The following is a 26,759-nucleotide window of genomic DNA, read 5'->3' as shown; positions in this document are numbered from 1 at the left end:
GGAAAAGAACTACAGAAATGGGTTGCTATTTCAATCACAGACTCTGTTTCCCTAAAAGGCAGGAAATTTAAATTTTGACAGAGCTCTTGTAGAGAAAATAATGAAAATAATAATAGCATTTATATGGCATTTTAAAGATTGTAGAGCATTTACAGATCTAATAATAATTATAATACTAATAATAGCTAACATTTATATAAGCATTTACTATGTATCAATCACTAGGCTAAGTATTTTACAAACATTATCTTATTTGACCATCAGAACAGCCCTGGGGGTAGCTAGGTGGTGAAGTGAATAGAGCACCAGCCCCGGAGTCAGGAGGACCTGAGTTCAAATCTGGCCTCAGACACTTAATACTTACTAGCCATGTGACCTTGGGCAAGTTGCTTAAGCCCAACTGCCCTCCAAAAAGCAAAAAAAAAAAAAAAAAAAAAGAACAGCCCTAGGAGGTAGGTCCTATTATTATTTCCATTTTACAGATGAGAAAACTGAGGCAAATAGAGGTTAAGTGACTTGAGGGTCACACATCTAGTATTTGAGGTTGAATTTGAGCTCAAGTCTTCCTAATTCCAGGTTCAGCACTCTATCCAGTAGTGGCACTACCTCACAACCAACCTGGGAAATAAGTGCTAATCTCCATTATCCCTATTTTACAGATGAAGTAACTGAGGTTACATAGGTTAAGTGATTTGCCCAGGGTCACACAGCTAATAAGTGTCTGAGGCAAGATTGAAATTCAAGACCTCCTGACTCCAAGTATGGTAGACCATCCACTCTACCACCTCTCTGCATTTTTTAAACACTGTTTCTATAGTGTTTTACCATTTACAAAGCATTTTCACATCTCATTTCATTTAATCTCCCCAAAAACTTTAAGAGGCAAGCAGATTAAGGAGTCTTGTTGCCATTCTACAGATAAAACTGAAGCCTGCCTAAGGTCATTTGGGGAGCAAAGATGCAGTCAAAACTTGCACTCAGGACTTTGATTCCAAGTCTGGTGCCCTTTACTCTCTTCACATTGCTCTCATCCCTATTTTGCTAATTAAAGTCTGAAGAGTAACTCTAGAGGTCAGAATTTCATTTCCTTCCTATTCATTTCTGGTCAGAGTCTGTGGTCCTGAGATTTCCAATAGCCAACCTAGCACTTACTCTTTCACAGTGATGGGCTTGCCCTTCTCTGCTTCCTTCTGCATCTTCTTTGCTAAAGCATCATCATATTGTTGTATGATGGGAAACTTCTAAATGCCAAACCAAAACACCACAGTTACATGTGGAAAATGTCAATCTATCTTTTCCAAAATTAACTGTGTTCTAGGGTACCAAAAAGAATAAATAAAAGTAGAAAAGCAAAACTATGAAATACTTTCTTTACTGAAACCAGCACAAAAAAAAAATATTATCAATGTAGATGATCTGAAAAAAAGAATTGAAGCTTAAATGAAAAATAAATAATATAATCCTAAAGAATATGTGGGTCAAAGAACAAAGCATAGAAATAATAGCTAGGTGAGGTGGTACACACCAGGGCAAACTGAGGCTGGTGAAATGCTTGAACTTGGGAATTCTGAGTTGCAGAAAGGTTGAATATGATGAAGTGCCTAAAATAAATATGGCACAAATATGAAAGGTCTTTGGGAGCAGAGGTCCACCAGGCTGCCTAAGGAAGAGTAAACCAATTCAGGTCAGAAAAATGAAGCAGTATAGGCCTCTGAGTGGCCACTACACTTCCAGACTGGATAAGTTGCCACCCAGTGGCAAATAAATAAATAAAATAAGGAAGACCTGAGTTCAAATCCAGCATTAGACACTTAATACAAAAACTAGCCATGTGACCTTGGGCAAGTCACTTAACCTCAATTGCCCTATCTTCCCCCCTCCAAAAAGCAATAAATGAATTAATTAATTAATAAGTAAGTAGATAAATAAATAAAACTTTTTCTGAAGAAAATTACAATAATAGGAGAATATACCAAAACTTTGGAGATGCAGCCAGAGTAGTTGTTAGGCAATATACAAATTATATCTCTGAACACTTTCATCAGTAACAGAGAAAAAGAACAAAGTAACTGGGTATTCAACTATAAAACCTAGAAAAGCAACAAATCATCTAAATGTAACTAAACTTATAGAAACAGACATTCTGAAAAAGAAACAAATTTAAATTTAAACAAAAGTTAAATTAATAAATAAAACAAGGTACCATTTTATAAAAACTAATCAAACAAACTAATCATAAATATAATTTTTAAAAGAGAAGAAAAAATTAAATTACCAAAATCAAAAAGGGAAAGTCACCAAAAATGGAGGAAATGAAGGATTTTTAATAATAACTATTTGTCTAATTATATGCCAATAAAACTAACTTCAATAAAATGAATAATAAAAAAATATAAACTACCCAGATTAACAGAATAAGAAATAGAAAAGTTGAATTACCCAATCTTGGAAAAGGAAATTTTAAAAACCATAAATGAATTCCAAAGGAAAAACATACTGAAACTCGGGAGGATTTTCAAATGAATTCTAAAATTCATTAAAGAAAAATTAATCCCAATGTTATGTAAATTGTTTGCAAAAAAACGGAGAAAGAAGGTATCCTAACAAATACCTTCTATGAAACAAATGCCTTCCTGAAATCCAAACCAGAGAGAAATAATACATAGGGTAAAAAACATAGCATACAATCTCCAGTGAATATTAAAACAAAAATATTGAAAAATATTAGCAAAGATGCTATATCAATATGTTTTAATATACACTATGACTAGGTTGTATTTATAACAAGATTCAGGATCGGTTCAATGCTCAGAAAATTATAAACTAATAGACTACAATATATCATTTTGTTATAATAGCAACAAAAACTATCATGTAAGTATATCAATAAGTGCAGAAAAGGCTTTTTTACAAAATAGAACACACATTTTGATTAAGCAGCATACTTTGTTCCTTAAAATGATAAATAGTATTTCTCCAAAACTAAGTGCCAACATTATCTGGAATGGAGAAATGTTAACATTCCTCACCAATAAGATCAGGCAATAAGCAAGGGCATGTATTGTCACCACTATCATTTGATATAGTTCTAGAAATGCTAATAATTGCAAAAAGACAAGAAAAAATTAATTGAATAAACATGGGCAAGGAAAAAATAAAAGCATTTTTGCAGATGATATGATGGTTTACTTAAAGAACTCTAGGGATTCAACTAAAAAAATAACTGAAACAATGAAAAATTTCAGTAACATAGCATGATATAAAATTTAACTATGAAAATTATCAGTATGTATATTACAAAAAAATTGAGAATAGAAAAATATATATAATTCAAAATAACCAAAGAATATATAAAACATATGGCAGTCCTCTGACCAAAATACACATGGAAATTACATGATCAAATGCTCAACATGCTTTACGGGACTAAAAGAAGACAAATAATTGGAGAAATATTCCATGGTTGGAACATGCTAATATAGTAAAAATGGCAATACTACCTAAACTAATTTAATACCATACCAATCAAACTATCAAAAGATTGATTTTTAGAAATAGGCAAAATAACAAAATTCATCTGGAAGAATAAAAGGTCACAATCACAAGGGAAATAAAGGAAAAAGTAGAAATGAAAGGGGCCCAGCTGTACCAAACCTCAAACTATACCACAAAATAGCAATTACCAAAGCTGTCTGTGTTAATTAAAGAATACAAAACTTGATCAGTAGAACAGATTAGCAAACAAAATTCAGAAAATATCAAACTAACATAGCATTCAATAAACCCAAGAATGCCAACTACCTGGTTAAAAAACCCTTATCTAACAAAAATTGCTAGAAAAACTAGAAAACAATATGACAAAAATTAGATTTATACCAACATCTCATTTTATATCCTCCAATAAGCTCCAAATGGATACCTTGTCTAAATATAAAAGGTTCACAGCATAAAAAGATAAAGGAAGATAATTTTTCTTTCTTCCTTTTTCTCTTTCTTACTAGCTTCCTTTTTTTTTCTTTTTTTAAAGATTGGGCCTCCTTATCTTGCCAAGCAAAAAGTGCAGTAGCCATTTACAATCCCATCCAAACTCCTGATCATCATGGAAGCTTTGACCACCTCCCTTTAAGATGAATATGTAGTGGGATGGCTAGAAGGCACAGTGAATAGAGCACCAGCCCTGGAGTCAGGAGGACCTGAGTTCAAATCCAGCCTCAGACACAACAAAAAAACTAGCCATGTGACCTTGGGCAAGTCATTTAACCCCAATTGTCCTCCAAAAAAAAAAAAGATGAATATGTAATAATTCATACCTCTTTGGGCAATCTCATGGTTCACCACTACCAAGAGCAAATTATATTGTTGCCAAACTTAATATGGCTACCTATTCAGTTTACCTTTACTGCAGCTCAGAATTCTCACCTTCCAGAGATTCACCATCCTCAACCTATTATAATAGCAGAGAAATCACTTATTGACCAACAAAGCCTACCTACTTTTCACAAGTATAGATAAGGAAAAGTTCTTAACTAAACAAGGGATAAAGATTATCATAAAAGATAAAATGGACTCTGTGTGTGTGTGTGTGTGTGTGTGTACAAGGAGGTATTCCAAAATTTTAAGCTTTAATAGACCCCCTGTTCTAGAACATTGTAATGGGAATGGGAATTTAAGATCTTCCCTGCCCCTAGGCCCTTTGATGGGCTTAAATGATTCTGAGAACCTTCCTTGATTTGAAAATATACTCTGTTCCCTAATAGGCTGAATGTGGTCACCTGGAGTCTATGGTGGGAGGCTTGTTTTTCAGGAATGCCCACACCTGGTGCTTTGTGATGGGGCAGTGGGTCAAGAGGTTTGTGACATTCTCTGAGCCGGGAGAAGGCTATATATACCCTGATGTGAGGTTTTGCTTTGGGGCTCACTTTGAGAAGAGTTGTGTGATTTGACCAGATGAGACTCTAGGCAGCCATTGAGTCCTCTGGCTTTGAAAACTCAGATGTTGGTGCTTCCCTCTCTGGTAACTGACTATGTATGGATGTAATGGTCAGATAGCTGGAAGCCTGTCTGATGATCTGTTTCTCTGTCTGCTTGTAACTTCTACTTGTAATTTGTTTGTATTCTCTGAAGTTTGGGGCGCTGACCTTTTTCCCCTAAACTAGGTAAATGATATATGTTTGATTGATTAAAGCAAGATTGTTAACCCATTTTGAGTTGCTTTCCTTTAGAAAAACAGATCTAAGAACCTGTGTTAGCAGCCGCCCTGGGTATGCTAGGGTGCTTGCTGCTACAGACATCTTATATGTAGATGGAGAGAGACAAAAAAAGAGACCAAAACAGAGAGATAGAGAGACAGAGACAAAGAAAAAAAATACAGAGACAAATATAGGTATTACAGGTAGATATTTCATATATACATATACACACAAGCATATATATGTATATACATATATACGTACACATGCAAATATACATAGCTACATATCCAAATGTATATGTATATCACTATTTATCCATATTATATGTATTATATATTAAAAATGGTTCCACTCTGAGTTCAAACATGCCCACCTCTCCAGAACAGTTTCCTTTCAATAATAAATAATTTGTAAGATTTCTACAAAGATATCATAGGATGCTAGATTTCAAGATGGAAGAGAAGTATAGTTCATATAGTCCAGTCTCCTCATTAGTGTCATTTCAAAAGGAATTTCAGAGGAGCCAATATTCATATTGTAAAGGTGGCTGAAGCCTCCTCATTTTATTTGGTAGATTCCCATTTTCATAAAACTGACAAATTCATTAAGTTTTGTAAACTCTGTAGCATGTTAACCAAGCCTTTGTTTAACAAAGGATTTGAATTCTTAAACACAGTAACTTATCTGAACTTCTAATCCACTAGGAAATTTGAAATGACAACTATATTTCTTATCTAGCAGTGGTGTAGTGGTGTGATGCTATCTTGATGATCTTGGTTGTCAGCCACTGTCACCTCTCCTCTTTTTTGTAGGACAGACTACCTCTCCCCTTAGGCATGTCTATCACTCCAGTCTCTTCCTCTACTTCTCCTCTCTGGTAGGATCTTTCCACCCAAATGTAGAGGAAAAAAATTTAAAAGTTCTGCCTCAGTACTGGGGCAGGTAGGTGGCATAGTGGATAGACCACCAGTATGGAATCTGGAAGATTCATCTTAATGAGTTCAAATCTGGCCTCAGACACTTACTGTTTGTGACCATGGGCAAGTCACTTAACCCTGCTTGCCTCAGTTTCCTCCTCTATAAAATGAGCTAGAAAAGGAAATGACAAACCACTCCAGTATCTTTGCCAAGAAAACTCCAAAATGGGGTCACAAAGAGTCAGACAGAACTGAATAAGATATCTCAGTAATAGCTCAGTTAATCAAACCACATTGCATCTCCTTAGCCACTGGCGATTCATTTTCCTAGAAGGATCCTTATATGAGTATCTTCTCTCTGTGTTGAGTAATTGCTAAACATGGATCAATAAAATAATTATTTTTCAGCTCTAAACCCCCAGTCATCAAATTACTGGCAAGAAATGTGACAGCCTTTTCTCTCCTAAATAATTTTTTTTCAGTCATTTCATTTGTGCCTAATTCTTCATGAACCCATTTGGGGTTTTCTTGGCAAAGACACTGGAGTCATTTGTCATTTCCTGCTCCAGCTCATTTTATAAATGAGGAAAATGAGGCAAACTGGTTTTAACAATTTGTCAAGGGACACAAAGCTAGTAAGTGTCTGAAGCTGGATTTGAACTCAAATCTAGCAGTTTAACCACTGTACCAATTAGGTGCCCCTGTAAATAATTATCATCCAAAATAAACAAATATACCTCAATAAATATACCCAAATTAACAATGTTTAAACAAAGGAAGGAAAATAAACTTTTAAGAAAAAGACTTATCACAGAGCCAAGATGTCAGAGTTAAAGCACAAACTTAGCATGGGCTCTAGCTCCAAGCACCTCCAATACCTGTAAAAAAATGACTCTAAACAAATTTTAAAGCTACAGAACCCACAAAGTGACAGAGAGAAACAAATTTCCCACTGAAGGCAGCCTGGCATGCCAACAGAAAAAGTCTATTGCAGCAAGCTGGGAGCTGAGCATAGCCTTCTGTGAGCGACAGCTCCAGCCCCAAGGTGGCCCAGACCAGCCAGAGAAGACTTCAGGAGAGTGAAGCAGCTGTGGCGGTTTCCAGACTTCTCAATCCATAGACACCAAAGAGAAAATAAAAGGTCAGTGGGGAACTCTGTTGGAAGGGTAAAGGAAGAATGTGGTCCAGCCCCTGCCCTCTGGGAGAGAAATGGTGGAGGCCCCGTGGCTGCAGCTGCTGCCCCGTGGCTGCATCCGGAGCTCTTGGCCTGCAGATCATAGTGGGACCAAGCAACCATTCTGAGGGTAATAGTTCTTGCTTTGACCTGCTTGGATCTGGATCCAGGTCAAGGGAGGTTGTCCTGAGGTGTATGGCCAATTTGTCAGAGCTTGTGGGGGCTGTAGAGAGGGCACCCAAATAATAGCTCTGGCAGTTGCAAAAACACCAGCAATTTGAGACATAGCTCTTTCCATTTTGGAAGCAGAGTTCTACAGTGGCAAAGAGCTAAAAACTCAAGTAATTGGCTAGCAAGATGACTAAGCCCAGGAAATGTAATCAAACCATAGGTTCCTTTTTGGGGGACAAAAAGGATCAAGACATGGAGTGGGAGGAAGACAGCAAAGTCAGAGCTCCTGCATCAAAAGCCTCCAAGAAAAATATGAACTACTTACAGGCCATGGAGGAGCTCAAGAAGGATTTTGAAAATCAAGTAAGAGAAGTGTAGGAAAAATTGGGAAGAGAAATATGAATGATGCAAGAAAATCATGAAAAGAGAGTCAACAGCTTGCTAAAGGAGACCCCAAAAAATACTGAAGAAAATAATACCTTAAAAAATAGACTAACTCAAATGGCAAAAGAGGCCCCAAAAGCCAGTGAGGAGAAGAATGCCTTAAAAAGCCAAATTTACCAGATGGAAAAGGAATTTCAAAAACTCACTGAAGAGAATAACTCCTTCAACATTAGATTGGAGCAACTGGAAGCTAATGACTTTATGAGAAATCAAGATACTACAAAACAGATCCAAACAAATGAAAGAAGAGAAAGCAATGTGAAATATCTCATTGGAAAAACCACTGACCTGGAAAATAGATCCAGGAGAGATAATTTAAAATTTATTGGACTACCTGAAAGCCATGTTCAAAAAAAGAGTCTAGACAACATCTTTCAAGAAATATCAAGCATAATTTCCCTGATATTCTAGAACCAGAGGGCAAAATATAAATGGAAAGAATTCACTGATCACCTCTTGAAAAGGATCCCAAAAAGAAAACTCCTACGAATATTATAGCTAAATTCCAGAGTTCCCAGGTCAAGGAGAAAATACTGCAAGCAGTCACAAAGAAACAATTTGAGTATCATGGAAACACAATCAGGATAACACAAGACTTAGCAGCTTCTACATTAAGGGATTGAAGGGTTTGGGATATGATATTCCAGAGGTCAAAGGAGCTAGGATTAAAACCAAGAATCACCTACCCAGCAAAACTGAGTATAATGCTTCAGGGGGAAATATATATGGTCATTCAAAGAAACAGAGGATTTTCATGTATTCTTGATGAAAAAACCAGAGCTGAACAAAAAATTTGACTTTCAAATACGAGAAGCATGAGAAGATAAACAGAAATAAGAAATCATAAGAAACTTATTAAAGTTGAACTATTTACATTCCTACCTGGAAAAACAATAACTGTAACTCATGAGACTTTTCTCAATATAAGGATAGTTGAAGGGAATATGTATGTGTGTGTGTGTGTGTGTGTGTGTGTGTATATATGTCTATTTAGGAGGGTGTATGTGTGTATAAATATATATGTGAGTGCATGCATATGCATGTACATGTATACATAGACAGGGGGCACAGGATGAGTTGAATATGAAGGGATGATATCTAAAATATAAAATTAAGAGGTGAGAGAGGAATATATTGGGAGAAAGAGAAAGGCAGTGATAGATTAGGGTAAATTATCTTGTATTAAAGAGGCAAGAGAGAACTGTTACAATGGAGGGGAAGAGCAGGAAGGTGAAAGGGAATGGGTCAACCTTACTCTCATTGAATTTGGCTTAAGGAGGTAATAACATACACACTCATTTGGGTATCTTACCCTACAGGAAAGTAGGGAATAAGGGGATAAGAGGGGGTACAATAGAAGGAAGGGAAGATTGGGGGAAAGGTAAGTTAGAAGCACTTAGTTTTTTTTTTTAAAGCAATTGTGATTAAGTAACTTGCTCAAGGTTACATGGCCAGTTATTTCTGGGTGTGGTGCTGAGTATCTGAGCCCGGGATTCAATCCAGGTCATCCCGACCCTTGGGCCGGTGCTCTTACTCGCTGTGCCACCTGGCCGCCCCTAAGCAATTGGGGTTAAGTAACTTGCTCAAGGTTACACGGCCAGGTGTTTCTGGGTGGGTGCTAAGTGTCTGAGCTCGGGATTCGATCTCCAGGTCTTCCTGACACTGGAGCCAGTGCTCTTACTCGCTGTGCTACCTGGCCGCCCCAGAAGCACATACTTTTTAAAAGAGACAGGGTCAAAGCAGAAAAAAAAATAAGGGGGGGGGGGGGGGATAGGATGAAGGGAAATATAGTTAGTCTTTCACAATATAACTACTATGGAAATGTTCTGCATAACTTCACATGTACAACGTATGTTGAATTGCTTGTCTTCCCAGTGGCGGTGGGTGAGGAGGGAAGAAGGGAAAGACTCTGGAACTCAAAGTTTCAAAAACAAATGTTAAAAAAAAAATTTTTACATGTTACTGGGAAATAAGTATACAGGCACTGGGGTACATATAATATATATATACTATATATAATCTATATATTGCCCTACTAGAAAATGGAGGGGGTAGGATATAACAGAGAACAGATTGGGGGAATGAGTATTCAGTAGGCTCACTATTTTGGGGTGGAAGGGGTAGGGGAAAGACAGGGGAAAAAATTTGTAACTCAAAATCTTGTGGAAATGAGTGTTGAAAACTAAAAATAAATAAATAAATTGGAAAAAGAAAAGAAAAGAAAAGGACTTATCCCAGGAGAAAAGCTTACAGAAATGTCATAGTCAAGTTTCAAAATTCCCGGGATAAAGGAGAAAATATTGCATGCGACAAGAGAAAAAATTAATTTTTTTAAATTAAATAACTAAAAATAATTTTAAAATAAATTTTAAAAATTAAATAAAACAGTGGAGATACAATCAGGATTTCACAAGACTTAGCAGCTTATATATTAAAAGATTTTAGGTCTTGTAACATTATGTTTCAAAGAGCTTTGCTGGGGTTTTGACCAAGAGTAATTTACCCAGCAAAGTTTAGTATAATCTTGAATGGAAAAAAAAATGAACATTTAACAAACTGAAAGACTTTCACACATATGTGACAAAAAGACCAGAAGTCAATGGAAAATTGATATAAAAGATCCAGAAGAAATATAAGAAAAACATAATAAAATGATCATTTTACCTGAACTAATCTATATATTCAAGGCCTTCCCAATAAAATCACCAAAAAATTTTTTACTGAATTAGAAAAAATAATTACAAAATTCATTTAGAAGAACAAAACTTCAGGGACTATTGGGGGGGGGGGTTGTGGAATGTAAATGGAGGAGTTTATAGCAGTACCAGATCTTAAACTATATTATAAGGCAGTAATTATCAAAATCATCTGGTATTGACTAAGAAATAGAAAGGCAGATCAATGGAACAGAGTAAAACATAACATTTACAGCACCAAATAAATATAGTAACCTTGTATTTAACAATGGTAAAGACTTAAGATTTGGGAATTAGAATTCATTATTTGGTAAAAAAAAAAATTTTTGGGAAAACTGGAAAGCAGTATGGTAGAAATTGGGCATAGACCAATATCTTCCACTATTTACCAAGATAAAAGTCAAAAAGAATACATGACCTAGATATAAAGAGAAAGATTATAAAGAATGGTAGATCAATGCAATAGTTTGGTTACACAAGATACAGCAGTCAATGACTACAGTAGTCTACTGCTTGATAAACCCAAAGACTCCAGCTTCTGGGATAAGAACTCACTGTTTGACAAAAACTGCTAAGAAAATTGGAAAATAGCATGACAGAAACTAGGAATAAACCCACATCTTACACCCAAGATAAGATCAAAAGGGTACATGATTTAGACATAAAGGGTAATACCATAAGCAAATTAGGAGAACAAGAAATAGTTTACCTGTCAGATCAATGGAGAGGATAAGAATTTATGAACAAACAAGAGATAGCACTATTGTATGAAGAATAATTGTAAATGACCATGGCGGGGAGGGGCAGGGAAAGGGGAAGTAAAAAAGGGAAAAAAAGAGAAATTTACATGATAACTTTATTAGTCCTTTAAAAGGAATAGCAAGTCATACATAATAGATTTGCAGTTTCATGTGCGATCATCTTTTTATTATATTGCATTGTGGAAATGCTTGTTTTATTACATAAATTTTAAATAATCAATAAAAAAAAAGTTTTAAACAAAAGGAAAAAATTTTCTCCTGTGACCTGCCCTGGAGACAGAAATGAGGAAGCCCAAAGGGAAAGGGAAATGAAAAATCACCCCCTTAGGGTATGCAGTCTGATAGGGTTTTGCACACAGGTTTGCTCCTGCCCTGCTTCATGCCTAATCTATTCACATAACCCCAGTAATGGAGTCCAGTGTTGACAATCTCATGGTTCTGCTTCCACTTCTCTGCTTCCTCTCCTCCAGCTGACAAGTCTTTCCAGTTTCCCCTTCCCACAGTCCCTTAGGATAGAAAGGGCTAGATTGTCAAAGTGGAGCCCTGACAATCACAAGGTCATAGCAAATTCCCCAAGAATCAAGAGAGGGAACACCAAGGGTTTTTTGGCCAGGCCTATGGGTGTTCCTCTTCAGAATCTTGAACCTCTTGGCAAGTCCAAGTTAATCCTGCACTCATGATTCATTACCACCTATCTCCCAAAATAAAGGAAGGCAGGCAATTACGTGGGATTGTACACACACACACACACACACACACACACACACACACTAGGGCTCTGAAGGCTTCAGAAGGTAGAAAAAGGTGTTTAAGTACCTTACCTTTATGTCAGCACAAAGGATTTAATTAAGCCTATTTACACACCTTCATCAGCTCTCATGAACTTCCAGACTCTGAAAGGGACTGATGCCAACAGTCAAAAATATCCAACAGGATAATGAAGTCAATTAAAAAGACTTATTTCTTCCACACAAGTGGTCAAAGTAGAATATAGACAGAAGTAGAGGAAGGGAATTACATAAATAAATCTGATCATTTTGACTAGAAATTCTTGACTTTATTACATGTTTTCCAGATTCGGCGGAAAGTCTTATAGTTGATTTTACTTCAAAGGTTTCCAGGCCATCAGATCCTACATGCCTCAGATCCCATTTCAAAGATCCTGCTGGTTGGGACTGCAAACTTGCATGGAACCTTTTGGTCTCTGAAAAAAGAACAGCTCACTAGGGAAAAAAATCAATATGCATGGGTGGTTTGGAGGCTCTGTTTGCATCTGTAGGTCAGAATCATCGGGCTGCTGGGTGAGTTACCATAGAAATTTGAGTTCATAGTGGGAAAATTTGTTGAAATACTCATCCCCAAGTATTCCTATATTTTTGAAAACATGTCATGTCAAAGTCCACAAAGCCCTGAAAGATGCATTTTAAAATGAGGTATTAGTAGTATTAGCTTTACTAGTACAGCAACAACAACAAAAGGAGGAGGAGGAGGAAGACGAGGAGGAGGTGGTGGTGGTGGTAGTAGTAGTAAGTAGTAGTAGTAGTAGTAGTAGTAGTAGTAGTAGTAGTAGTAGTAGCAGTAATGGTGGTGATGGTGACGGAATCTTAATAAAGCTGCCCCCAACCCCAATATTCCAACTTCATTATAGGACCAGCCCCACTGAACAGCAGGCCCACTATACCTATCTAGCCCCCCTCCCCCACCAATGTCCAAACTTCTTCATATATGTCTCACTGCTCACTAGAACAACAGGTGTGTCCCTGAACTCTTAGCTCCCACAGAAACAGTAGGCGTGTCCATGATCACATGATGGGAACCAAGCTACTACCTGGTCACTGCCCCAGACCCATTCCCACAGAAACAGGTGTGTTCTTGTATTCAATCACAATAACATCATCCATCTAGCCCAAGACAGGACCACGATACCTAACTATCTATCTTGACCAGACAGGACCACAATAACTAGTCAATTGGAGAGCAGCATGACCAGAATGTTTTACCACAGAACCATAGATGGGACCCCTTCTCAACAAACTTTTCCTGCCTTTTTAATATTAATGATATTCCTCTATTCTATGCAAATTTCTGTTATGTAATTGCATCTTTACCCTATAAAAATCCATCTTGCTTTCTCTGAACTTATTGGTTCCTCTTGGAACTTAGCCCACTTCATGAGAGGCATTAATCTCAATAAATGCCTGTACTTGGATTAGAGGTGGTCTGACTCTGAATTCTTTGAGACAGTTCTACCATAAGACATCATGAAACCTCAGCAGTTTTTGGGTGGGCAGAGCCCCCACTGAAACACTTTTTGGCATCCCTAGTTAGGTAATAGGAAGAGGAGAAGGAGGAGCATACAGTCTAATGAGGAAGACAACATGCCAACAGCATATACAAAGAATACTATATACCATATAAGGAGGAAATAATTAACAGAATTAACAGAGGGAAGGCATTAGAATTGAAAGGCTTCTTGAAAAAAATGGGATTTTAGTTGGGACTTAATGGAAGTCAGGGAAGTCAGCAGGCAGAGTTGAGGAGAGAGAGCATTCCAGGCATGGCAGACTGCTGGAGAAAATGCTCCAAGGTGAGAAATGGAAGACAGATGGTGTCTTATTCCTGGAACATCCAAGAGTCCAGGGTCACTGGATCAAAGAGTTCATATGGAGAGTAGAGAGTAAGTAACAAGAAGAATGGAAAGGTCAGTGGTGACTAAGTTATAAAAGGCTTTGAAGAGCAAATGGAGAATGTTGTAGGGAGAAACTCTAGGAACAAAAGCTAGTCAGTCTCATGACAGTCTGTTCAATTGGGTCTCATCTTTGCTGCTATTCATTTCTCTGAGCATTTCTCCTTGGAGGAATTCTCAAGCCTTCACCAGGCCACCTTTCTGTGGTTCTTCAATTTCCAGGCTTTCCCTGGGAAAGCATGAACATCACCTACATGCTGTTGGAAAAGGAAGTCAATGGTCATTAATCTGATATAAGCTGAAAGAGATCATTCCCAAGTGTTCTGTATTCTCTTCTCAATGGAACCAGACTTTTCATATATTTTCACAACAGATCAATCCTTTCTCAGCAGTTGAAAAAGGAAGGTGGTAGTAGTAGTGATAGTAGTAGTAGTAGTAAATAGTAGTAGTAGTATTTTCTTAAAATTTAAAATAAATATTTTTATTCTTACATTATTTTGTTCTAAACCTAAAATTATCACTACCCCCACCTATACCTGTTGACAGCCTCCCCACAACCTTCCAAAGTCCAAGTGCCACCTCCTCCATGAAGCCTGCCATTAGTTTCCCTGATAGAAATAGTTGCCATTCATCCAGTAGGTACAGTGGGAACAGCTCTGGTCTTGGAGTTAGGAAGACTAGATAAAGCTCAAATCCTACGTCAAACACTTAATCTGTGTAATCTTGGCCAAATCATTTAACCACTCCAAGTCTAAATTTCCTCATCTGTAAAATGAGGATAATGACAGCACCCGTCTAACAAGGTTCTTACACAGATCAAATAGCATAATATGTGTAAAGTGTTTTTGCAAAACTTGAAGAACTGCGTAGCCATTGTTATCGTCACATGATCATAGAGTACTTTGTACTCTGGTGTCCTCATTGAGTCCTTTTACTCAGGTCCAACTCTCTCCCATCATATTTGGTGTTTTCTTAGAAAAGATACTGTAGTGGTTTGTCATTTCCTTTCCAGCTCATTGTACAGATGAGGAAACTGAGGCAAACAGGGCTAAGTGACTTGCCTAGCATCATGCAGCTAGTCAATACCTAAGACTGGATTTGAACTCAGGTCTTCCTGAGTCCACTGTGACATCTAACTGTTCCCTGGTGAATTCACCATATTCTAATTTGTATTATAGTTATCCATACATACATCAAATCCCTGACAACTAACTCAGAGGTTGCTTTCTTACTTATCTTCATACCTCCCCAAGACCTTTGAGTATAGTTGGCTACACTCACAGATGGGGACTGAACCTGACTCTTTCTACTAATGTAGGTCAGCATCTTCTTTACAATTCAGTCTTAGCAAGTTGCCTAGAGAAATGAGAGGTTACAAACTTACTTAAGGTCACACAGACAGTATGCATCATAGGTAGGATCTGAAGTGTTACCTTCTTGGTTCCATGGCCAGCTTTCTACATACCACCCATAACACTGCCTTTCACTGCATACATAAGACAATTAATAGAACTGTTTAAATGAATTAAACTAATTAATAGGAAGACAAGATGTGTAATGAAAAGGTTACTGGACTTGGGAGTCTGAGGACCTGGGCTTGAATCTTAGCACTGCCATTTCACTTGCTATCCTGTACAAGTAATTTAACATTTCTGAGACTAATTTTCCTCACCTGTACAAATGAGGGGGCTGACCCTCTTTTAAAAGACCTAACCTCAGGGAGGCTAGATGGCGCAGTGAATAGAGTACCAGCCCTGGAGTCAGGAGGACCTGAGTTCAAATTCGGCTTCAGTCACTTCACACAAAAACCTAGCCGTGTGACCTTGGGCAAATCACTTAACCCCAATTGCCCTCCAAAAAAATTAAGAAAAGACCTAACCTCAAAGGTCCCTTCCAGCCCTTAAGTTATAATTCAATGATCTTCTGCCCTCTGAGTGCTCTCTGGATTTCTTAGGTCTATTGCAAGACTGGTTGTCCACAACCCTGATAATTCCAGCAAATTTAATTCAACAAACTAATCCTACTTTACTGCGGCTCCTCCCTTACCTCTCCCTTTACAGTATTCCAGAATAAGCAGTATTTGGAAACAAGTAGCAACCAGCACTAGCCAAGTTAAAAACAAAAAACTTCATCTGTTACTTTAAATTCTTTCTTCCTTCTTGTTATTAATTCTCCTGTTCTTTCCCAACCCTACTTCAGGTGCTCTGCAAATCAGCACCCAGTTGCCCAATGTTTATTTTAAAATGTAGACTGAAGTGAGAACAATTTTCTCCTTTCAGAAAAACAGTAGGAGGTCTGAGGTAGTGAGTGATTGAAGAATGAGAAATCAGGTAGGAAGTCTTGGAGCCTGCCTAAAGGCCTTTATCCTAGGGTCCACAGGAGCACACGTAAGTCAGAAGAATTTGTCAAGGACACAGAGAGGGCACAGGGCACAGTGTCTGGTGAAAGAAATAATTATTTCTTTCTTATATTAACAATCAATTGTTGAATTAGGTCCAAGACTTTGTTCAGAAACCTGTAGGTTGTTCATTCAACGACATTGAACTGAAGGACATTGTTGATTGATGAGATTGCCCAAATTCCAGGGTCTGTGCTTTTTGATCCTATATGGGACACCAGACCCAACTAGAGAACCTTACAAAGAATTTAATCTAAGGTGAATTCCGGCCTATTGTGCTCTACTCAGGCTTGGGTAGGGATAGATCCTTTGTCTAGATTGCCAGAGGCTGGGAGAAAGAATGATCAAAGTCCCCCAGTCCCTAATTAGAATGTGTCCACCTCTCATTATCATATTCATTCTTCTCATTAATTGTTAACCAATCAGAGTTGATTGCCACCCTCAGGAACACCCACTCTTCCAAGGGCATATAAGTATTGAGCGGATTCTATGAGGGGTCATTGGCATTTGATAGTTCCTCTGACCCCTTTTATTAATCACCTGACAGCAATGACTATTAAAATTATTAATTACCAAGAAATTATGTAGCTTGAAATTTTTACATGTCACCCTAGCCTATAGTGGGCACTTTTAATAAATATTTGTTGAGAGAGACTGTGAAATGTAGTGAATAAAAAGGTGGCCTTTTCAAGCCATCCCCTCCCCCAACCTATACTAGCTGTGTAACTGTGACCTGGACAAATCACTTAACCTCTCAGTGGTCAGTCAATTCTTTAAGACTTTAAGGTACAAAATGGTTGCCAACTGCACAGGAGTCCGGTATTCTAATTAAATCACAGGTTTGAAAAAAAAATGAAATCAATGTTTGTTGAATTGAATTAAATTGAAAGAGACTAGGGCTTTGATACCAAGTCAATACTGAGAGAGAATTAGAAGAATTTTCTCAAGTGAGTCAAACACAGGGCTAGAGGTTATAACACATTCAAGTACTTAAAAACTGAGAAATAAACTAGAGGGCAGAAGATTTCTACAATACTTAGTTCATGAAAGGATACATATTCAGATAAGGTCTGAACCCAGAATTTTAAGATAAAGTTTTTTTGTCTTGCTTTAAGTTTCTTGATGAGATCACGGTGTCTCCCAAATCTCATATAAACTAAAATGCAATCAATGTAAGATCAGTTATGATCAAATTAATTGCAATATACACTTCAAATGTCGTATAAATGTAAAAGGTAGAATAGCATAGTAATGGAGAATTAACTGATTTTTGAGTCAGAAAGACTTGGGTTAAAGATCCAAGCCCTGCCTCAGACATGTACTGGCTCTGTAAAGTTAGGCACCACAGACAACTCTTTGGTGCTGGTCTACACAGAAAGTTTCCTTATTGAGATTCTGAATACCAATCATAAGAACAGGTCTACACATCTCACATACACCCCCCACCAAAAAAAAACCCCACTAAGCTATTATAAGGTAATGTCATAGCAAAGGGGCAGGAGATTTTTTATCGAAAAGTCATAAAACCTGTCAGGGCCTTTATCAAAAAGTCATCAAAACCTGTCAGTATTTAATCAACATTGCCCATAGCTGAGGGGACTCTGATACTAATAACTAGACCTATAAATCTACTCTTAGACTGGAAAAACAAGTTCCATCCAGTTACCACAGCATGATGGAAATATGCCACAAAAGCATTCTCCTCCCTTCAATTCTATGTTCATTAAGAAACCGTACTGATTAGCCTGCCAAAGCATCTCCCATTGAGTAGGTCCCCCCCTCGCCCACCCCCTGCCAGAGCCTGACCACCCGTAACTAAACAGAAAACAAGCAAATTTCTGAAATTTTAAAACTGAAAACTAGGCATGGGACTCATGATGTCCTCACCAAGTTGAGCATACCATCTGAGGCCTTGCCTGAGCAAGCAGAGACCTACCTCTCTTTTTAACATCTTTTTAACTGTGACATAGATGTGTCAGAAATGCTTCTATCAAGTTTTACTTTCACCGATCTATTTAAAACTTCATTATTTTATTGAATCATTCAAGTTTAGTCATTTTAAGAGATTAATTTTAAATAAAAAATATGTGAAGTATATAAATATGAAAAGTAAGTAAATAATAAGTATGCAAAAAGTTAAATTTCTGAGGAGGACTGGAGATTTGCCAGATTACTTATCCAAAAGAGAAGAAAGGAAAAGAGGAGGGAAGGGAAGGGCAAGTCAAGGCAGAGAGGGAGGGAGCAAGGGAGGAAGAAAGGGGGGAGGAAAGCAGGAAGGAAGGAAGGCAGGCAGGAAGGAAGGAAGAAGGAAGGAGGGAAGGAAGGAAGGAAGGAAGGAAGGAAGGAAGGAAGGAAGGAAGGAAGGAAGGAAGGAAGGAAGGAAGGAAGGAAGGAAGGAAGGAGGGAAGGTGGGTCTTCAACAACAAAGATAATGCCAATCTGCAAGATAAACAGCATTTTTGCTTTTTTTGGGGGGGGAAGCTGGGCACTTGGGGTTAAGTGACTTGCCCAAGGTCACACAGTTAGTAAGTGTTAAGTGTCTGAGGCTGAATTTGAACTCAGGTTCTGCTGACTCCAGGGCCGGTGCTCTATTCTCTACTCCACCTAGCCAACCCTAAGCAGTATTTTTAATAGCCCAGGGGATAGAACAATTCTTCAAGCATTCAGTTCTAGTCTAATTTGCCAAATAGTGAATTATTTTGCTTTCTGAGAATCTGAAGTAACAGATCATGCACAATTTATGCAATAAAAGAAAAAACCTAAAATTCCTAATCTAATGCAAAAGAAGAGAGATAAATGTTACAAATATCATCCCTCCTGCTTTCCTAGAGGTACTATTATCATCACCTTAGAAATTTGCTGATGAGGAAACTAATATTCAAAGAATCTAAAAGTTTAAGTGGAAGCCAAAGGAATTATAGCTACTAAATGTCCAAAGGAATATTTGAACACAGGTGTTCCCAACTCCACATCTAGCATTCTATCCATTGGGTCCTTGTGTAATTATTTTCGGTTATAAATTACATTTTATATTCATTATTTCATTTGATCTTTCACAATCTTTTTTTTTATGTAAGTGATATACATATTGTTATCCTCTATTTTGTGGATTAGGAATTCAAAGCTCATAAATGTTAAGCCATCATGGTGATAACAAGTAAAGGAGCAGGTCTTTAACTCTAAATCCAGACTCTTCACTATATCACACTGAATCTGATTATGAACGTCACGTGTTGGCTCTTCCCAAAGCACCAATAACTGGAAACAAATACTCATTTTATAAGGGCACCAGGATTCAATGGGGAATTCTCATCAATAGGTTAATCCTTCAAAAAAGATCTATGATGCTGACCACAGACACACATACAAGCAGAATTCAGAATAAAATATTCAGTCCTTAACACTTGCTAATGCCTCTCCTTCAGGAAATAAAGTCTCTCTATCCAATGTACTCTGGTCAGAGTCGTCGCATGTAGGGCACATGCAGCCTGCAATACCCTACAATCCTGCCTGAATTAGATTCAGATGGATTGGGAAATATTTAACAAAATAAATAAAAATGCAATAAAATACAGATAACATTACATTTCAAACTAAGCCAATATGCAATCCATGGAGATGTTTATGTATAAACTAGTGTCCCTGATTGTATCTGAGTTTGATGCCACTGGTATGTAACACTAAAGGAAAACAAGGCTGCAATCTAGTCTTGGAAAGTATGAGATTTTAGGACTGGAATTAGAAAGAAGTTTGGAAAGACAACAGACTCTAACTGATAGAGTTAAAATGGCTTTTCCCTCCAGGAGGGGTAAATGAGAACCCTCAAATACTTACTTTGAGGTAGGCTAAAATAGTTCCAAAGAAAGCACAGATGTAGGTCCTGGAATCCCCAGGTTCTTAAAGAGTCTGTTTGACCATATTTCATATCTATAACAAAAAAATACAAATGTTTAAAAGTTGTGACAAAGACACTAATGTTTTTGTCAATCTCAATTTCAGTTCCTAAGCAATAAAGACAGCTTAGAGATAAAATTCAAAGGCAGCTTAGAGATAAGATTCAGCCTTGACCATCTAGAATGTGTGGCTTCTGAGTCATCAATGACCAGAGCTGTAATAAGCCATTATGTGGCTGAGCAAAGTAGCCAAGATACTCCTGTGTTAAGCAGCACAAAATATGGCCTCAGGCATTACTGGGGAAACTTTTTGAAAGAGAAAGAACTAGTCAAGCAGAAGCTTATCTGGTGTATGGCCACTGCAGGAAAGAGGGGGACAAAGTGGTTCTCCATTTTAACTAATTTTTTCTGCCAAAGAAGTGATGAGTGCTGTTGTTTCTATGCTATCGAAGAACTATAAATGCTATCAATACTCCCTAAATATCAGAGCCTTAGAGCAAATCCCTGGTCACCCTAAACAAACAAACAAATAAATAAAAAAGGAAAAGAGAAAAAAGGAAAGCAGACAAAGATGCTTCAAAATCAAAGTCATTCAGACTAGGAAAGGGAAAGGACTAAAGCAGCAGCTGCAACAAAAAGAATACTAACACCATGAATAATAATTAGCATTAATATTAAGCTTCAAGGTTTACAAGATGCTCCTAGCAACAACCCTATAAAGTGGGGGCCATTATTATTTCCATTTAATAGATGAGAAAACTGCGACCCAGAGAGATTTCATGATTTGTCCAAAGTCACAGCACCAGTAAGTGGTCTGTCCGATTCAGGATTAAAGTCCAGGTTCAGCCCTACATGCTAAATTCTAATAACTCTGTGCCCCACTGTCTACAGCACTGCACCCCAAACACTAAGGCTAAAAGATCTAGAAGAGAAATCGCCAAAAAGAAAAGTTTATAAATTAACTTCACAAAAAACAAAGTTAGCCATGACACGTGGAAAATTGAATTAGATAATAAGTGCTTTGAAAGAAATAAAGACAAGCGTGATGTTTACAAACTAAAATCTGACACTGACTGTGTGACCCTGGATAAATCACTTAACTACTCAGTGCCCCCAAGAAGCTCTCTATAAAACTAAGATACAAAAGTATTGGTGTTCTGCATTGGTAGGGGGAGTTTCCTCACTAAGAAAAACCTATGACAATGAAATCAATAGTCCAGAGATTACTCCCTCTCCTACAAAAAAGAAATGACTGCCTTGGGTAAAGAATGATGTGATGTATCCATAATGAAAGATCTAGTATCAATAAAAACAGAACATGGCAAATCAATAACAAAAGTCAATAGTTTTTAATATGTGGAAAATTTGAATAAAAAAATATAATCAATGGGAAATAAAGTTTTCATGCTGTATGACCAGTACCCAGAAGTGGGAGAAAAATGCTGCAAAACAAGATAAAAAGAAAATTCATCAAGAAAGAGACTTGGAACTTTTACAAACCAAGATGGCAGAATTAGAAGAAAGAGCTTAGAGAGCTCATTTAAGAATTACTAGATAAAATGAAGATTTAAATAAAGATTCTAACCATCATTGTCAGGAAACTGTTAAAGAAAATTACATAGAACTACGGAGATCTAGGGATAGCCTATAAATTTATATAATTCATCAGACATTCTTAAAAAGAAACATTAAAATTAACTCATTTAATATAATGTCATCAAATTCCAAATCTTCATTTTAAAAAAGAGGGGGTTTTATAATTTGCGAAGAAAAAAACTTAATTAATTCACATCACACAAGATTAAAGCATAAGAAGATAGAAAAAGCTAGAACATTATTTGTAAAAAGTCAAGGAAAATAAGACTTTAATCTCAATAAATCAATAAGCATCTCTTAAGCATCTACTGTGTGACAAGCATTGTACTAGGTGCTAATGATACAAAAATGAAATGTTCCCAGCCCTAAAGAAATGTACACTCTACTAGAGGAGACAACAAAAATAAGTATACACAGAATATATTACAAGGTAAATTGGGGAGGGGGTACTAACAGAGAAGGGATCCGTAAATGCTTCATTTAGAAAAATCTACTACCCATTTAAACTAAGAATAATATGCAAAAATTGTTATATTACAATGTTTCCAAGTGCATTTATACTTAGAAAATATAAAAGAAAATCTGCCTAAAGCTTTTGATATGTCAATTTGATATGTCAATATGTCATGTAACTCCTGGAGAAACAAAGTAGGAACATTTGACTAACATGAACATGAGATAAAATTTATCCTAATAAAGTTAACAGAAGATTTTTCAATAATAGTTATGCAGCTTAGTAAAACAACAGTGGGGGTGGAGAGGCTGAACTAAAATTGCCTCAAAGAACTGGGGCAGGGAGGGAAGAGAGAAAGAACTAGAATGTTAGTCAAGGTGAACAAAATTCCAGAATGGATTTATGACTTAAAGCCAAGTCAACAATTCAAGTATTTATTGAGCACCTACTATGTGCCAGGCACTGTGCCAAACACTGTGGAAACAAAGACAGGCAAAATAAATTGCCTGTCCTCACGGAGTTTCCAGTCTAAGGTTGTGAAACAAAATGCAGATGAGTGTCCCACAGCAAAATCAATTTGGCAGACATCTATAGGCCATAAATGGGACTGGAAAGGGGTAGGAACCAAATAAATGAATTAACAAATAGTATATACATAGATAGACTTAATTTTTAAAAAGTAAGGAAGGATAAAGAAGAGGAATTCTTTGATTAGAAGCTACATGGTACTGATAGAACATTGTACCTAGGATTCAGGAAGAGTTGAGTTCAAAGACTATTTACCAGCTGTGTGACTCTGGGCAAGTCATTCATCTCTGATTCTCAAAGTCCTCATCTGTAAAGTGAAGCAGTTGGATTTGATGACTTCTAAGATCCCTTCCAACTCTGATCTATGATCCTATGCTTGTGGGCATGTAATGTAATGCCAAGGAAAGGCAACTTCCCAAGGTTCAGAATACCAGCATAGGTGCTCTCCATTTTATTCAGTGACCAACCAAGAACAGAGAAGATCAAAACATGACATCATTCCAAATACAGCATTTACCAAATGTGATTAAATAATCTCCAAGGACTACCCCACCCCAGGACCTTCCAATCATTCAATCAATTAAAGTCTCTGTTCTAAATACTTCTCCACCCTTAGGCTATACCTTAATTAAGTCCACCACAAAGCCCCTCTTCTCAAATGGAGACTAGTTTCCAAACATAAGGTCAAAAGTTCCCCACCCCTGGATCACAATTGAATCTACCCCAGAGTTACATCAAGTTTAAACACAGCACTTAATACCCAAATGGAGGTCTTTTCTTCATCTTGACACGAGGCAAGTTCTCAGCAATCTTAGTTCCTGGGGAGACAAGGCTTAGCAAAGCCACAAGATACATTGCCAGTCCCTTCATGAATTTATCCTCTGTCTGTAGAACAGTCCTAGAACCCCTGAACACATTAGCAAAGCCCTCTCCCAGGATTTCTGTAAACATACAACAAGAAAATCCTTCTTCAGGGCTTCTGAACCAACAGAAAGGCTCCCAGACCCCTGCAACAACAGCACTGTCCTTCACCAGTGGACAGTATTCATTCTGTCTGCAGGACAGTCTCCAGACCCCTGCAACAACAGCACTGTCCTTCGCCAGTGGACAGTATTCACTCTCTGTCTGCAGGACAGTCTCAGGGCTTCTTAGTGAACAGCCAGGTTCCAGGACTTCTTCAACAAAAGGACTGTCTTTCACCAGTGGACAAATCTGGCAAAAGAACATCAAAACAGACAAAGTACCAGCAAAACAGCCATGTCTCCTCAGTCCTTGGCAGCTCAGGGGGCAGGTCTCAAAAGTCCAGGGCAATTCAAAGCGGCCACCAGCAATTCTCTTAGTCTCTCTCTCTCCACGAGGTGCTGCTTCCAAAAAGATCTTCCCCCTCTCTCTTGTCTCTCCAAATCTACATCACCAGCTCCTCCCAGTTCAGGACTTTCTTTTCACATCAAAAAGTCCATCCCACAGGTGGGATTAACAAGCTCTGGGTTTTAACACAATCAGTTTGAAAACCAAGCCAATACAGGGGAATCTTTAATTGCCATTACTATCACAGGGCACCACAAATATTGAATAAACATGGTCAAGTGCAGAGAGTAGAAAGTAAATAATCTTCAAAGGAATGATCTCATCTAGGAAAGTCAAGAGAAGAGAGGGACAAATGAATGTTTACAGTGGGGAAGCCTAAACCAGGGTCAGTGTCTGCATATGTATGGGAGCTTTGCTTTGTAAAGAAAAGGACTGAAAGAGGGAAAGGGAAACCCACCTGACTGCCCAAGGGGGGCCACAATCTGACCTTAACAAGTTGATCTTATAACCTTGACATATAGTCTGTGACTTTCCTTCCTCAGGAGCAAATCTCCACCCAGGGGAACTGTGACGTGGATTTGCCACCAGTTTGACAGGACCTTTCAGTACCCCTGTAAGTGCAGATAGTTCCCATTGGTCTTGCCTATTCTGCAAATCTTGGTTTAACCATACAGGACAAAAGATTCAATAATAAAGAAGAGTTTGAAACATTTTTTAGAAAGAAAACAAGAATTGAAGAAATTATTTGCTTCTTAAACACCTCAAACAAAAGAAATGCAAGACAAAGGACTATAATAGCAACAGAGTGACAAAAGAAAGACTAATAAGAGATTTCTTTCTAAATATACACAAAGAGACAGAGATCAAGGCAGAAATCTGGTAGAGGCAACAGAAAAGAGGTAGACGGGACATTATGCACAGAACGTGGTGTCACCCCACCTACAAGAGAATGCTTCTTTTGTGGGACTTCATTATACCCTTAGGTACTTAAAGTGGGGAGGGGCAGATGGAGGTGGAGAAGAGTGAGTGATTGACTCTGGTCTCAGAAAGAGAAGAGCCTAAAGGGCAGTAAGTGAGGAGGGGGGAAAGACTGAAAAAGGGAAAAGAAGGAAGCTCTACTTTGGAGGGGAGAAGGGATTCCACCAATGAATGCTCCTAGGAGTGAAGAGAGATGGTCAGCGAGGGAAGATAAGGATGTGACAGTCATTTATAGCTAATCAAGGGAACAACATAAAATCATCAACAAAAATAACAATTCCTGTTTTTTGAATCATACTTTTTACTAAAGCACTTTCACATAGCTATTTGAGCTGTACAGCCTGGAAGATATTGGAGCTGCCATGATCTTTGACATATTGGTTTCTGAAAAGCATACTGTGGAAGGGGAGAAAGGAGGAGGCTGCTGCTCTCACAGAAAGAGTGATGCCAGGAAGATAACTAGTAGAGTCCACATTCCAGCACCAAAGTTTGGAATAATGTTCATGAACATCCTCTCATCAATTCCTTTACTTTCTCTCTCCTCTCCTCTATCTGTGCCTTAGATGGTGTAGCAGCAAGCACCCCAGCATCCCCAGGGTGGCTGCCAACACAGGTTCTTAGATCTGCTTTGTTAAAGGAAAGCAACTCCAAATGGGTTAACAAGCTTACTTTAATCAGTCAAATATATATATTGTTTACCTAGTTCAGGGGAAAAAGGTCAGCACCCCAAACTTCAGAATATACAGACAGAATTATCAAGACAGAGAAACAGATCAAGTAGACAGGTTTCCAAACTGTCCAACCATTACATACATACCAATCAACATCTGGGTTTTTCAAAGCCAAGGAGGCTCTCAACAACGGCTTCCCAGAGTTTCATCTGATCAAATCACAGAACACTTCTCAAAATGAGCCCCAAAGCAAAGCCTCACATCAGGGATTATATAGCCTTCTCCTGGGTCAGAGAATGTAACCACCCTCTTGACCCACTGCCCAATCACACAGCATCAAGGTGTGGGCATTCCTGAAAACCAAGCCTCCTGCCACAGGCTCCATGTGACCACATTCAGCCTATTAAGAGGCAGAGTATATTTTCAAATCAAGGAAGATTCTCAGAGTCTCTTAAGCCTATCAAAGGGCCTAAGGGCAGGGAAGATCTTTAAATTTGCATTTCCATTACAGATGGCTCCTAATCTGTTCCTTATATTTTAAATCATATATGTTGTTGACCCTTCTTAATGACTCATATGTGTAATCACCAAAATCTTGATCTCTGAAATCTCAAAGTTTCTTTTATTGATGTTCAAAAAAAAACCCCAAAATATGTAGTCCAGTTGTGGCCAATTAAGTTTGGGAGGAAAAAAACATTAACCATAGCTGACATTTAATATTTGTTATAAAAAATGGGGATACAAGTTTATAGTTGTTAGATTTATTCCTTTGAAGACCCTTAAGCATTCATGTTTCATGCTCTTATTGGAATTCATCTTTTTCTATTTATGTCAACATGTATGTCACTCTTTTTATCCATCACTGTTTCTACTTCATTGCCCATTATCTCAC

At 37.7% G+C, this 26,759-nt stretch overlaps 1 protein-coding gene across 1 annotated transcript in view; it reads right to left on the bottom strand.

The window, feature by feature from the left end:
- The window catches only part of LOC138159034 (cytochrome P450 3A2-like), a 37,171-nt gene extending 11,035 nt beyond the window's left edge, over positions 1-26,136 (bottom strand). The window contains exons 1-2 of the mRNA XM_069085377.1: positions 26,014-26,136; positions 20,274-20,366 (exon numbers count right to left, since the gene is read on the bottom strand). Coding sequence (XP_068941478.1) covers positions 20,274-20,366; positions 26,014-26,023 — 103 coding nt within the window. The 5' untranslated portion in view covers positions 26,024-26,136. The remainder of the gene's footprint in view (positions 1-20,273; positions 20,367-26,013) is intronic.
- Between the last annotated feature and the right edge of the window lie 623 nt (positions 26,137-26,759).

This window comes from Petaurus breviceps, unplaced genomic scaffold (assembly GCF_028583685.1).
Source record: "Petaurus breviceps papuanus isolate PSGF00001 unplaced genomic scaffold, PetGlider_PUasm1.0 175, whole genome shotgun sequence".
NCBI classification, from domain to species: domain Eukaryota; kingdom Metazoa; phylum Chordata; class Mammalia; order Diprotodontia; family Petauridae; genus Petaurus; species Petaurus breviceps.
The sequence above is the reverse complement of the archived record's forward strand: the minus strand, read 5'-3'. Positions and strand labels throughout refer to the sequence as shown.